The 13,275-nt window shown below is 41.8% G+C and overlaps 1 protein-coding gene across 1 annotated transcript in view; it reads right to left on the bottom strand.

The window, feature by feature from the left end:
• The window catches only part of LOC115079464, a 95,042-nt gene that overhangs the window by 57,490 nt on the left and 24,277 nt on the right, over window positions 1-13,275 (bottom strand). The window contains exons 9-12 of the mRNA XM_029583082.1: window positions 12,920-13,049; window positions 12,466-12,596; window positions 11,434-11,551; window positions 3,415-3,569 (exon numbers count right to left, since the gene is read on the bottom strand). Coding sequence (XP_029438942.1) covers window positions 3,415-3,569; window positions 11,434-11,551; window positions 12,466-12,596; window positions 12,920-13,049 — 534 coding nt within the window. The remainder of the gene's footprint in view (window positions 1-3,414; window positions 3,570-11,433; window positions 11,552-12,465; window positions 12,597-12,919; window positions 13,050-13,275) is intronic.

Consider the following 13,275-nt stretch of genomic DNA (forward strand, 5'->3'; position numbering starts at 1 on the left):
GTGAGGATCGCCTGGTAACATGCCTACCTGGTGCGAAGGTGGCGGACCTCATGCGTCACCTAGATAGGATTTTAGACAGTGCTGGGGAGGAGCCAGCTATCGTGGTACATGTGGGCACCAATGATATAGGAAAATGTGAGAGGGAGGTTCTGGAAGCCAAATTTAGACTCTTAGGTAGAAAACTTAAATCCAGAACCTCCAGGGTAGCATTCTCTGAAATGCTCCCTGTTCCACGCGCAGGTCACCAGAGGCAGGCAGAACTCCGGAGTCTCAATGCGTGGATGAGACGATGGTGCAAGGAAGAGGGATTCAGTTTTGTTAGGAACTGGGGAACCTTTTGGGGAAGGGGGAGTCTCTTCTGAAGGGATGGGCTCCACCTTAACCAGGGTGGAACCAGACTGCTGGCGCAAACCTTTAAAAAGGAGATAGAGCAGCTTTTAAACTAGAACAAAGGGGAAAGCCGACAGTCGCTCAGCAGCGCATGGTTCGGAGAGAGGTATCTTTAAAGGATACTAATGATGCATTAGAATTAGGGCATCCCAACAGTGAGGTTCCAATAATTAGAAAAGTAGTCCAAGTGTCTGTAACTAAAAACTCACCTGAGCTAAAAAATTCTAACTTATCCCTATCAATTAAAAAGCAGAATAAAAATACAAACAAAAAACAAACTTTGAAATGTTTGTATGCTAATGCCAGAAGTCTAAGAAGTAAGATGGGAGAATTAGAATGTATAGCAGTAAATGATGACATAGACTTAATTGGCATCTCAGAGACATGGTGGAAAGAGGATAACCAATGGGACAGTGCTATACCGGTGTACAAATTATATCACAATGACAGAGAGGAGCACCCGGGAGGCGGTGTGGCGCTTTATGTCTGGGATGGCATAGAGTCCAACAGGATAAACATCCTGCATGAGACTAAATGCACAATTGAATCTTTATGGGTAGAAATCCCTTGTGTGTCGGGGAAGAGTATAATGATAGGGGTATACTACCATCCACCTGGTCAAGATGGTGAGACTGATCTATTTAATGTTTGGATTGGCCGTTGTTGGAAACTAGATACTGGGCTTGATGATCCGTTGGTCTGACCCAGTTTGGCATATCTTATGCTCCTTCAGAGGGCTTGGAATGATACTTCTGCAATATCCTCATCCAACTAGAGTTGCAGGATACAGAAATCAGGGACCTACTGCATGGCACTGCACAGCACTTGCCACTGGGTGGCCCAAAGCTAATTTATTTTTACTTTTTTAATAAAACTGAATGGTGTAAATGGAATTTCATTATTTATCCATTTGCTTAGGCTCCCCCTCAAGGAAACTAATGCTTTCAGTATAATGTAACTATAACAGCAATATACTGGAGGGGACATCTGAGGGCTCCATGTTAAATGATTTAATAACAATATTTCATCAAGTGCGCTAGTGCAGGTGGGAATCCCTAGATAAAAAATTGATAGCATTTAAAACCTCTTCATAAGAAACTGATCATAAGAAAAAAATATACAGCCCTTCTTACTGGAGTCCTGATCAGCTCTGTTCATGAAAGAGACCTGATGCCACCCACAGACTGATGTAGCAAAATAGTGCAAAGTGTATAAAGGGCAGAGTATATCTGCATAAGTCTGCAAACTTGTGCATGTAAATTCCATGACTGTGATTATTTGATGAAATCCTTGTGAAGCTATTCCTTCATCATCTTTAATTTCTGGGTGTGCACTAATCATGGGAGAAACTCTACATAATGGAACGGCAGCATGGGCTGCTCCCGCGCTGCCTAAGATAACATGGGTCCCAGGTCAGCTGAAGGTGGGTCCACTCCTCACTCCTCTCCCTCCCTTCCTGGCCCGGCGAGACCAATCCCAGATGGCCGCTGGGTCTCATGGGTAAGGGATGGGGGGGAACCATGAGCATGATGATTGGTGGCCTTTTCCTGCCCCCGTGCATTCCATAGGCAATAACTCTCAGCAGCTGTGATTGGTCCAGCTGCACGGGGTTTGTTTTAAATTAGCCATACTCCCTTTCTTTCCATGAGAATGTGCTTGAGAGCAGAATGGGTGGTAGCAGCTTCTTCATGGTTTTGAACCTTCTCCTACCCAGCCTTCTTGTCTCTGCTAATTTTGTTTTTGTAGCATTTTGATTATTTGCTATATTTTCCGGAAATTAGGAGGCTTTTGAGGGGACTGCAGATGTGATGTGTTGCTGGCATGGGTTCAGACCAGAAGAGAGTGGGCCACTGGCTGGCTGGAGCGGGAGCCTGAGATCTGGTGACATGGGGTAGTTTTAGCTTGCTGGGCAGTGGTGGCTAAGCTACCAGGATGGTTAGGAATTATTAATTTGTTATAAATGATGATGGTGTTAATGATCTCGGGTACTATTACAATAAAGCTGCATCCTTTGGCCTCCAAAATGGTTTGCAGTATCTTTTCTATTGTGTTTGAGTGTGAGAGGATGGGCAAAAGAGTTGATGGATGATCCTGGGTGTCTTCATGTTAAACACAAAAGAGAAATGTTATGTGAGAAAGTGATAAATGTCAACCTAGACATTGAAATGTGTTGGTGTTAGGGAAGAATTATGATCGAGGGCAGTAAAAATAGTAAGAAATATGTGAATTTTCAAACGTTGCATGGTAAAACATAGCACTTATGTGTGTAAAATAGCAGAATATGCAAACCTCAACATACACGTGTAAATCAGGATCCATGAATAAATTTACCCATGCAAAAAAGGGGCAGGCCAAGGGTGTTCCGGTGAGAGGCCATCATTTATGTGAGTACGTTTCTATTTGGGGGGCATCGTGCAACCATAACGGCCCTGCCCCCTACCCTACAAGTTACTGAGGGCATGTGAGCTCAGCCATACCTATCAAAGTGCAAGGGCCTTTCTCCAGATTGTTAACCCCTAAGGTCAGCTTCCATCCTTATGAATTCTCCACATGCCCTCCCAACATTCCTATCTTTCCCTAGCTTCACGCTATTCCCTGGATTCCGGTTAAATATCAGGCAACATTAAAGCTTTTTATCATCAGCTAGAAATAAATGCACATCCCTACTGACTCTCTCGTGACCTTTAATCCCCATTGTATAACTCTCTCTGTGCTGCCTGTCCACCTTTGTTTTTGTGCCTCCTCACTTTTGGGGCCTACTCCATGCAATGTGTTTCCCTCAGACATCCAGGGGTCACCCCTCTCTTTATCCTTCAGATCATAACCAAAAACCTATTTATTCCAGCTGGCCAACCCCATCACTGATATTTTCCACCTACCATAAACTTTGTACTTTCACATTCCAAAACACTGTAACTGAGCCCTTGACCACAGTGGCCTCTCTCAGGACAGGACTGCAGGTGCTCCCATAGCACTGACCGCAAGAGAGGCCAGTTACAACAGACAAAAATGACCAATTCTTACTTATTCCATTGTTCAGGTCCACACAGAATACGGAACTGTTTGTGTTGTCTCCAGAAAGCATTGGACGTGATATCAGCCCAGTGTTGTTTTTACCACATTTGGGGTTGGATGTGTTCCTTGGTAGGAAAATGCTTCCTTTTTGTAACCAACCTGGACTATAGAAAGAGACAAAAAGACAAAGAAATGTGTCAGCAATTCTTTCCAAAGCAAACTTTCCTTTCTTATTTATCCAGACTTCTTACCCTGACCAAGAGGATTTCCATCCACTGAGGAATTCTACACTAATTATTTATTTGCTTTTTTATTTGAAAGGTTTTATATTCTGCAGTCTACAAGGAGTCTTGATTGAGGCAGTTTACAAGTTACATGCATACAGACAGCATAAAATAAAAATAAAATTCAGTTCATAAGACAATATCATCACAACATCAAAAACGAAAAACCATCCTACCGTATATATATAGCAGATGACTATAAACCAAATACTATACTGCATTATCAAAAGCTAGTGTGAAAAGATAAGTATATGTTGAACTCCTTAGTATTAGGTATTAACCAGAGTGAATCAGGCAGGCCGTTCCAGAGAATGGAACCAGAGATAGAGAAGGCACGCCTTCTGGGGAGATGAAGCCTTGCTAACTTAATTGTAGGGACATCGAGGAGATTTTTGCTCATTGAGCAACAATGTCAACTAGATTGATATTTATATATTTATTTAAAATATTTTATATACTGTTTTTTATACTAAATGTAATCAAAATGGTTTACAATATAAGATACATAAAATCACAAATAAAATAATGCAAACTAAAAAGACTTTAAGAAACAGTATATTTATAAATAAAGATGAACAACAGATTGAAAGCTCTTAGAGGAGGGATAGAATGAGAACAGTAAATCTCGAAGACTAGAATATAACCAGATTGAAGATTGATTATATAGAAAGTTATAAATTAGAGTAAGGACTTTGTTCTGTATATGGAAAGAAACAGGTGTTATTGTTTATAAGGTTTTGGGTGGACCCTTGGACACTGTTGCTACTGACAACGCCCAAGGGGGAAGTCCTGTGAGGGACCACAGGTCAGGCTCAGCTTTAGGACACAACACAGATAGATCTTTTATTAACAGTATTGAGGAGCCACCAGAGGTGGCAGTAGTGAGCAGAGATGAAGCCCGGCTGGGCTTGTAGTCCCTCAAGGCTCTGGACAGTGATCCCACAATGACTGTGCTGTAGTGAAGAGAAACTGAGATAGTGAGTACAATGAAATGTATGCAGGGTTCTGGAATAGAGCCTCGTTGGTTGAGTACTCACACAGCGATTTCTCTCAGTAGGGAGAACAGGAGCTGAAGTAAAGGCAGGCCCTTGAGGAGCGAGTAACTGGTTCCAGGGAACAGCTCTGAGAGAAGTAGATGGTAACTCACTGATGGTGTAGGCAGCGGTATCTTCCAGGCAGAAGTGAAGTCCAGGCAGCGATTCCAGGAACATGGGCCCTCGAGGAGCAAGTACCAGTTCCAGACAGCGACCTGAAAGAGAAGAGAGAAGCCCCCGAGGAGCGGGTACCCCAAATAGAGTAAGTCCAATAATGGAGAGGCAGAGTAGCTAGGTACGGAGAGCGAATCCCATCCGTAAGGAGTTCACCAGTATGAATACCTGACCTTGCTAACTCGATTAGTTAGCAATAGTGTAGGCTTTTTGTATCCGGGATGCGTGATGTCATCACAAGGGAAAGCCCCTGAAGTTCACGCCAAAGAAAGTATTTGAAGCAGGGCCGCGCGGCCCTGGACAGCATGGCAGGAGGCAGCACCCAAGCCGGACCGGGGATGCCAGAGAGGACGGCAGGCAGACGTCATGGCAACCAAACGTCCGTCAACCGCGGGAGGAGTCGCCAGAGAGGTAAGGAGGGCGGAGTGGAGACATCAGGCAGTGACAGTCATAACAGTAGCCCCCTTCACAGGGCGGTCTGCTCTGTGGGTATCAGGTTTAGGTTTAGAAGGATGACGAGATGAAATTGACGGAGCATCTCTTTATCAAGGATGTTAGCCTGAGGCTCCCAAGAGTTTTCGCGGGGCCGAAACCCTCCCATGTGTTTTGCCTTGTCTTCGGACATCAAGAATCTCTTCGACCTTGAATTCTAGGTCATCTTCTGCGTTGATGGCAGGTGGTTCCTGAGTCTTGGAAGAGAATTCACTGAGTATGAGAGGTTTCAAGCATGAAACATGAAAGCGTTGTGGATGTTTAGTCCGGGTGGTAACTTCAGACTGTAAGTGATGTTGCCAAGACGTCGGAGGATTGAAAATGGTCCAACATTGTGAAGAGTGAACCGAGTGGAGGGTAACTTCAATCTGAGATGTTTGGTAGATAACCAGACTTTGTCACTGGGTTTGTAGACAGGTGCTTGAGAATGGTGAGCGTCATAGAACTTCTTAGCATAGTCACTCGCTTTAACTAGCATGTCTTTCGTCTGAGTCCAAAGGTTATGGATTTCATCAGCAGTAGATTGAGCTGCTGGGGACGTCACTGAGAGCTTCAGTGGAAGTGGCAGTGTTGGAGAGCGTCCATGTACCACTTCAAAAGGTGTGGATCCAGTTGATGTTGCTGGATGAGAGTTGATGGCGAATTCAGCCCAAGGTAATAGTTCAGCCCAGTTATTCTGATGGCAACTCACGTAGGCTTGAATGAACTGTTTTAAGGTTCTATTCATCATTCTGTTTGGCCATTTGATTGCGGATGATAGGGTGAAGTGTAGTCTAGAGAGATGTTGAATAACTTGCACAAGGCCCTCCAGAATCTTGCCATGAATTGAGATCCTCGGTCTGAGACAATATGTCTTGGTAGGCCGTGAAGGCGAAAAATGTGCGATATGAAGAGCTTCGCAAGCTCCAAGGCTGAAGGTAAGCCAGGCAGCGCCACGAAATGGGCCATCTTGCTGAAGTGATTGACTGTTACCCAGATGGTATTCATTCCTCCAGAAGGGGGTAAATCGACTACAAAATCAGTAGCGATGTGTGACCAAGGCTGTTCCGGAACTGGCAGTGGTTGCAGCAATCCCCACGGTTGGCCAGAAGCAGGTTTGTGTTTGGCACAGTTGGTACAGGATGCCACATAGGACAGGGTATCCTTCTTGATAGTAGGCCACCAATGAAACTTCTGGATCTTGAACAGGGTATGGTGTTGACCAGGATGGCCAGCCAGCTTGGAATCGTGCGCCCAAAAGAGCACTTTCTTCCTGAGGTGTTTAGGCACAATGGTCTTACCAGCGGGCACAGAATATGAGTCGCCAAGATGACTTTCATTGGGTCAGTTATGTGCTGAGGTTCTTCAGGCACATCCTCCGAGAGAAAGGAGCGTGACAAGGCATCAGCTCTGGTATTTCTGTCTCCGGGGAGATATTTAAGCACAAAGTCAAAACGATTGAAAAATAAGGACCATCTAGCTTGTCTGTGGTTAAGACGTTGCGCATGGCGGAGATACTCTAGATTTTTGTGGTCCGTGAATACGGTTATTTGATGTCGAGCACCTTCAAGCCAAGGCCGCCATTCCTCGAATGCAAGCTTTATTGCCAAGAGCTCTTTATCGCCAATCCCATAGTTCTTCTCTGCCGAGGAGAAACATCGTGAGAAGAAAGAGCACGGACATAAGGCTTTAGAGTCTCCAGTCTGGCTCAATACAGCCCCCACGCCAACATCTGAAGCATCCACTTCTATGATATAGGGCTTGTTGGGGGTCAGGATGCCGCAAGCATGGTTCCGTGGAAAAGGCAGTCTTTAGTTTCTCAAACGCGAAAATGGCCTCCGCAGACCATTTTGAAACGTTGGCACCCTTGTGGGTCATTGTGGTCAAGGGTACTGTTAAAGAAGAGTAGTTCTTTATAAAGCTTCTATAACAGTTGGTAAACCCCAGGAATCATCTCAGGGCCTTCAGGCTGGTAGGTTGGGACCAATTTTTGATACTCTCGAGCTTTTGAGGGTCCATCTGGAAGCCATCTTTAGACATGATATAGCCAAGAAAAGGCACTGAGTCTTTATGAAATTCGCACTTGGAGAGTTTGGTGTAGAGCCGGTGTTCACAGAGTCGGCGTAGTACTTGCTTGACATCCTCTAGATGAGTGGGCAAATCCTGGGAAAATATCAGGATATCAGTCAGGTATTGTACGACACTCTTGTACAGCAGGTCCCGCAGGATGTTGTTGATCGTGTTCTGAAATATAGCGGATGCGTTGCACAGGCCAAAGGGCATAACTAAGTACTCAAAATGGCCGTCTCGAGTGTTGAAGGCTGTTTTCCAGTCATCACCACTACGAATGCGAACTAAGTTGTAGGCCCCCTTCAGGTCAAGTTTTGAGAATATTTTGGCCCTCTGAAGCCGGTCAAACAGCTCTGAGATTAAAGGCAGGGGGTAGTGGTCTTTAATCGTGATCTCGTTCAGACCTCGGTAATCAATACAAGGACGTAGGATACCGTCTTGCTTCCCCACAAAGAAGAAGCCTGCGCTGGCTGGAGACTTCTGTAAATTCTCTAGAGACTTCTGCGTTGGCTGGAGCCAGCTGTAAATTCTCCTCAATGTATTCGGACATCGCCTTTTTCTCAATCTCTGAGAGTGGATAGACACGTCCTTTAGGAGGTTCAGTATTGGGTTTCAGTGTTATGGCACAGTCATAGGACCTATGCGGAGGAAGGATTGTCAGCAGCTTCTTTGGAAAATACATCACTAAAAGAAGCGGAACAACGGGGTGAAAGTTTGGAGCCTGGCTTGGGGCCCTCTGTAGAGAGGGAAGCCAGAGAATTGCAGCGTTTTTTTGCGGCGCAAGGCAGGGCAGGAGATGCTTTGGACATCACAGTCACACCACTTTCTGGAAGAGAAGTACAAGCTTTTGTTTTTCCTACTAAGAAAGAAATGTAAAAACCTGATGTGATTTCATTAGATATAATTTGGGATGCTATACAAAACGTTAATGATAACCTTTTTCAGCAGCTTAATCCCTTAGCTATTATATAAACCGGATGGATAATAGAATAGTGAAAATGGAGAAAGAGTCAACAGGAAATACAAATAAAGTAACATCTCTAGAGAGGAAACTAAAAGATTCTCTGGATATCAAATAAAAATTAATTAAAGAAAACCAGTTATTACTAAATCGTATGGAGCAGTTGGAAAATCAAGTTAAAAGGAAAAACTTGAGGTTTATTAATTTCCCAAAAGATCCACTGGTTACCCCGCATGATTTGTGGTCGAAATACTTAACTCAAATATTGAAGATTCCGAAACAAGCTTTTCCACCCATATCAAGGACATTCCATCTTATAAGAAGAATCTTGAATTAAATAAGGGTTTTCAGATTCTCTTGCCAAGTACACCTGAACTTGATGTAACAAACATCCTAGAGTCTACGCAGAAGGATCAAGCCAGGCCTGCTACATTGATTGCCACTATTCTGTTAGATTCCGATAGACAATGGTTACTTCGCAAAGTGTTACGTACTCGTGTCGAGCCCTTTTTGAGGTTAAAAGTGTCAGCTTTTCCTGATTTGGCAAGGTCCACACAACTGAGGAGAAGGCAATTCCTACATCTGAGATCTCAAGTGCTAAGTTTGGGTGCAATGTTTTTACTGAAATACCTGTGTAAATGTGTGATTTTTTGATCCAGAGCAGTTGGTAAATATTTTGAAAGATAAAAATCCTATTCTTAATGAACCATCTGAGCCAGTTGTAGAGTGAGTGCATAATGTCCTTATAGCAAAGTACAATCAAGTTAAAGCTACCCATTGACAGACCCATTTAAATTTCCACTGATACTTTGAATTTACCCCAGGCTGAGTGTATCTCCCCCTTCTAATTGAGGACTATAAGCAGAATATGATATGATATTATTTGTATGTTTCAATATATAATGATTGTTAGATTCTATATTGCTGCTTTCTAATTCAAGTTATTTTCTTGAATTGTAATGTAAACAGTGATAAATAATTAAAAAAAAAAAAAAAAAAAGAGTATGACCATGTCTCTGTGTTGGTTTACTGATCAGTTGCTCCCAAACTAGGCCAGCTATAGCCTCCAGAAATATAGAGAGAATGGGAGGAGGAGGATTATCATCTAGGTGCAAGTTGAAATCACCAACTATAATGGTTTGGGTTAAGTCAACTGGTAATGAAGAAAGAGTTTCTATGCAAGGGAGATAGATCTGAATTTAATAAGCCTGGAGAGCAATATACAACACAAAAGTTAGCAAGGAAAGTTGTCATTAGCAAAATTTAATATGGGCTTTATAAATTAAAGCTTTTTTACTGGGTTGTAATGAAGTTTTAATGATAGCGAGTAATCCTCCTCCATAATGCTTTGGTCTGGGCTCAGAAAAAGGTACATAATCAGCAGGACAATGTTTATTAAGGGTGACAATATCATGATCAAATAGTCAGGATTCTGAAATTAACACACAGTCAGGTTTGTTCATGTTGATAAGCTCGTAAATAATTGGGGGTTTTTTCCTTATGGATTAAGCATTGAATACCAGCAGTGAAATTGTAGAGACTAGTAGCAAGCAGTTTTTGTGCACATCATAATAGGAATCAGAGAATTTCTAGAGCTAAGATAATGGCTAAGACTACCATATTTACTGTTACTAATAACTATAGGTCTCTCCATCGCCAGTTAAAAACAATGAGGGAAGGGTGGGGAGCAAGATAACACAGAAGAAGAGAAGAATAACCCGCTGACCTGAATAAAAACCACCAATTTTAAGGAAACTAAAAAAAGAGGTTGCACGAAAGGGCATGCACCTTTGTCGCGCACATTTGGTGCGCGACACACTGGTGCACAGTGCCTTCAGCAGCAAGCTGGCCCCTTTAGCCAGTCACCCAGATGACGGCAGTGGGAGGCAGAATAGGAAAACCTGCACAGCTGAAAGAGGCAGGAGAAAGATTAAGACTGCGGCAGCACGCTAGCAGTAGAACCAGAATGAAGAGAGATCCCCAAGGAATAATTTGTAAACTCCATAAACAATAATAAAGAATAATAACCAGTACTTGAGACAATGGTTATAGGTGATAGAGAAAAATAACATTCCTGGGGAATCTGGTAACACAAAGACTTGAAATGTATCTTATATGTTTCTATCACAACAATAAAGCCCTCTTATGAAGGGCTTGGGTTATGGAGATGATCTAGTCTAAATGCACTTCTGTCATGGAGATGATTGAATTTAAATGGCGGCTTCCATACTGAAATGACCAGTGAAATGTGCAGCGCATTTTTCAGATAAGTGTCTTGCTCACATTTGGTTAATCACCTTAATTTTTTACAAAAAACCCCAAGGAAAATTTTCTTTGTTTCAAAAAAATTATAAGTTTTTTAAGACAAGGGAGTTCATTGGGAATGGTCACATATCCGCACAATGGCCGGTGATTATAAAGAAGGCTGAGTCCTAAAGTGTCATTGCTAATGATGAAGCCTAGTATGATGGTCATTTAAGCACTGTTATAGTGATATGTGTCTTTGATTGCTCATGGAATAAGAGGGCATGGTTGGTAATATTTAATATTTTAGTTGGTTATTTACCACCATTTCCAGTCTTGAAAGGGTGTGACAAACGCAAAGTTATTACCGATCTATCACAACAACGTCACATCTCGATCCTAGATAAATGAGATGTTGTTTCAGATATTTCTACTTGTATGTGCTGGCTTTCATGAGTTCTGTGGGTCTGTTTAGGGATGTGAAGTGGAGGAAATTAGCAAAGAGCATATATACATGATATTTTCATAAGTATGTTCACTATGTACCCCATCTTGGCTAGCAGACATGCAGCTGTTTTATCATGCATACTTTGAGGCTTATATACATATCAAATAACAAGGGCTAGATACTCCGTAATGTATCACCAGAAATTCAAAACTCACAGATACTGTATACAGAGAGGTAGTTTGCGTTTTTTTCAGCTAAGCTTCTTACATAGGAAAACAAACATTGTTTTAAGAAAGATCTGGGAAATATAGTGGTAACAAGCGTTATATGTGTAAACAGCACCTGCAGACAGTAGTGTTTGATGCAGTCAGCTTGCTGAATGTGGATAAAAACCCATTATCATTACTACAAGCAATGATCGAATCTTCAAAATTGAAACTTCCATTTAAGAAATAAACACCTAAAATACCAAAAACAGAGAGAAAGTTATTAAGCGACAATATGCAATGTCTGATAAGACATATGGAACAGGAACATGCACACCTTAGGGCAAAAAGACATAGCAGTCAGTGAATGAGTGTGCAACAGGAAACATGCACACACTTGAACCCCATCAAACCACAGATATTCTTAATAGAAAGTAAAGTTTGATAGATTCGGTACTTTGGGATTATCACAGATTTCTAATTTAAAGATCTAGCTGATTTCTTTATGTAAACCTACAGCCAATTCCTTCCTTCTATGTACAATAAAGGGAGATTAGCATGAATACAGGAACACAGTATCAGTTACTCTTATTCCTTATGTTTAGAAGCTTGTGTAAGATGTTTGTATTTTTAAGTTCCAAGATGTTATGGCAAGCATAAAGTTCAGCATGAATTTAAGCCTGAAACTGATGCAATCCAAGTTTTATTGTAGATCTCTTGAAACATGTCCTGGTGCTCTCATAGCCAGTTTGGGTTTCATGATATCCATACTGAATATGCATGAGATATATTTGCATACACTGGTCTCCAGCATATGCAAATGTACTTCATGCATATTCATTGTTAATATTTTAAAAACCAAACTGGTTGGGAAGTGGAAGGGTATACCGCATCTTTCAAATCCATAGATATATGTATACCAAAGACAGTATATCTATGGATTTATGCTATGGCATATGGAACGAATAAATCTCAGCTACATTGACTATCGGCTATCGGTATAGAAGAGACTTTAAATAAATAAATAAAATAAATAAATAAAACCACATGGCTATCCAGCAAAAAAAGAGATAAAGAAGGAAGAGAAAACAGAAGAATTCCCAGCATAGGGTATACAGTATCTTTCAGGCCGTGTTACATGATGCTCTGAGTCCAAGCATTCCCTCACCAGTAGTGTTGAAGCAATAGGCTCCGTAGCGTTCAGACTTCTTAATTTTTCCATAGTCATAAATTGTGGAGTTACTACAGTTATTTTTGTCTGCTGGACCCACAACCATACCATCTACAGCCCACCCTGAACTGTGAAGGACAAGAAATAACTGTTAGCATATTCTTATTACAGCATATCAAGTACCAACTGTATCTGATTATAAATCAACATCAGCTTGGATTTGGAAAAGCAAATAATCAAATCAAAAATTGAAAAATGACAAAGTCAACAATATTAAAAGCCAAAGTGCCCATTACTGCAGAATAGGAAACTTCATAGGAAGCTATGAAAAGGCTGAATCTTAAGATAAGATAATACGCAATTGAGGGATGTCATCTGCTTCTGTGTTCAATAATGATTATTAACAATTGCTTTACATACAGTGTCCTTAACAGTCATCACTATACTGTACCTGCAGCTCTCAAACCCTTGCTGCACAGCCCAATTAAGCTCACTGGCAGTCGCTATCGTAGTCCCAGAGCCATAGCACGCTTCTATTGCCATGAACAATGTGTAAGATTGAGATGGCAGCTGGATTACGCCTGAAACAACAGACAATCAATTCAACATAGACAAAAAAATATAAGACATTTCTAAGAGTGAAAAGTGACGTTTCCCTTTGTGATGAAAATGAAAATCTTGCAGTTGTAGCAAAGAGCCTCTGCATGAATCTGAACTGGAAGCCTATGTAATGTGCACTGAAGCAGTCCTTGGTCTGAGCTTGCTGCGAGTGAGCAGGACCAAGATGTAGGAATGCAGAATCAGGCA

The sequence above is a fragment of the Rhinatrema bivittatum genome, chromosome 17 (assembly GCF_901001135.1).
Source record: "Rhinatrema bivittatum chromosome 17, aRhiBiv1.1, whole genome shotgun sequence".
NCBI classification, from domain to species: Eukaryota; Metazoa; Chordata; class Amphibia; order Gymnophiona; family Rhinatrematidae; genus Rhinatrema; species Rhinatrema bivittatum.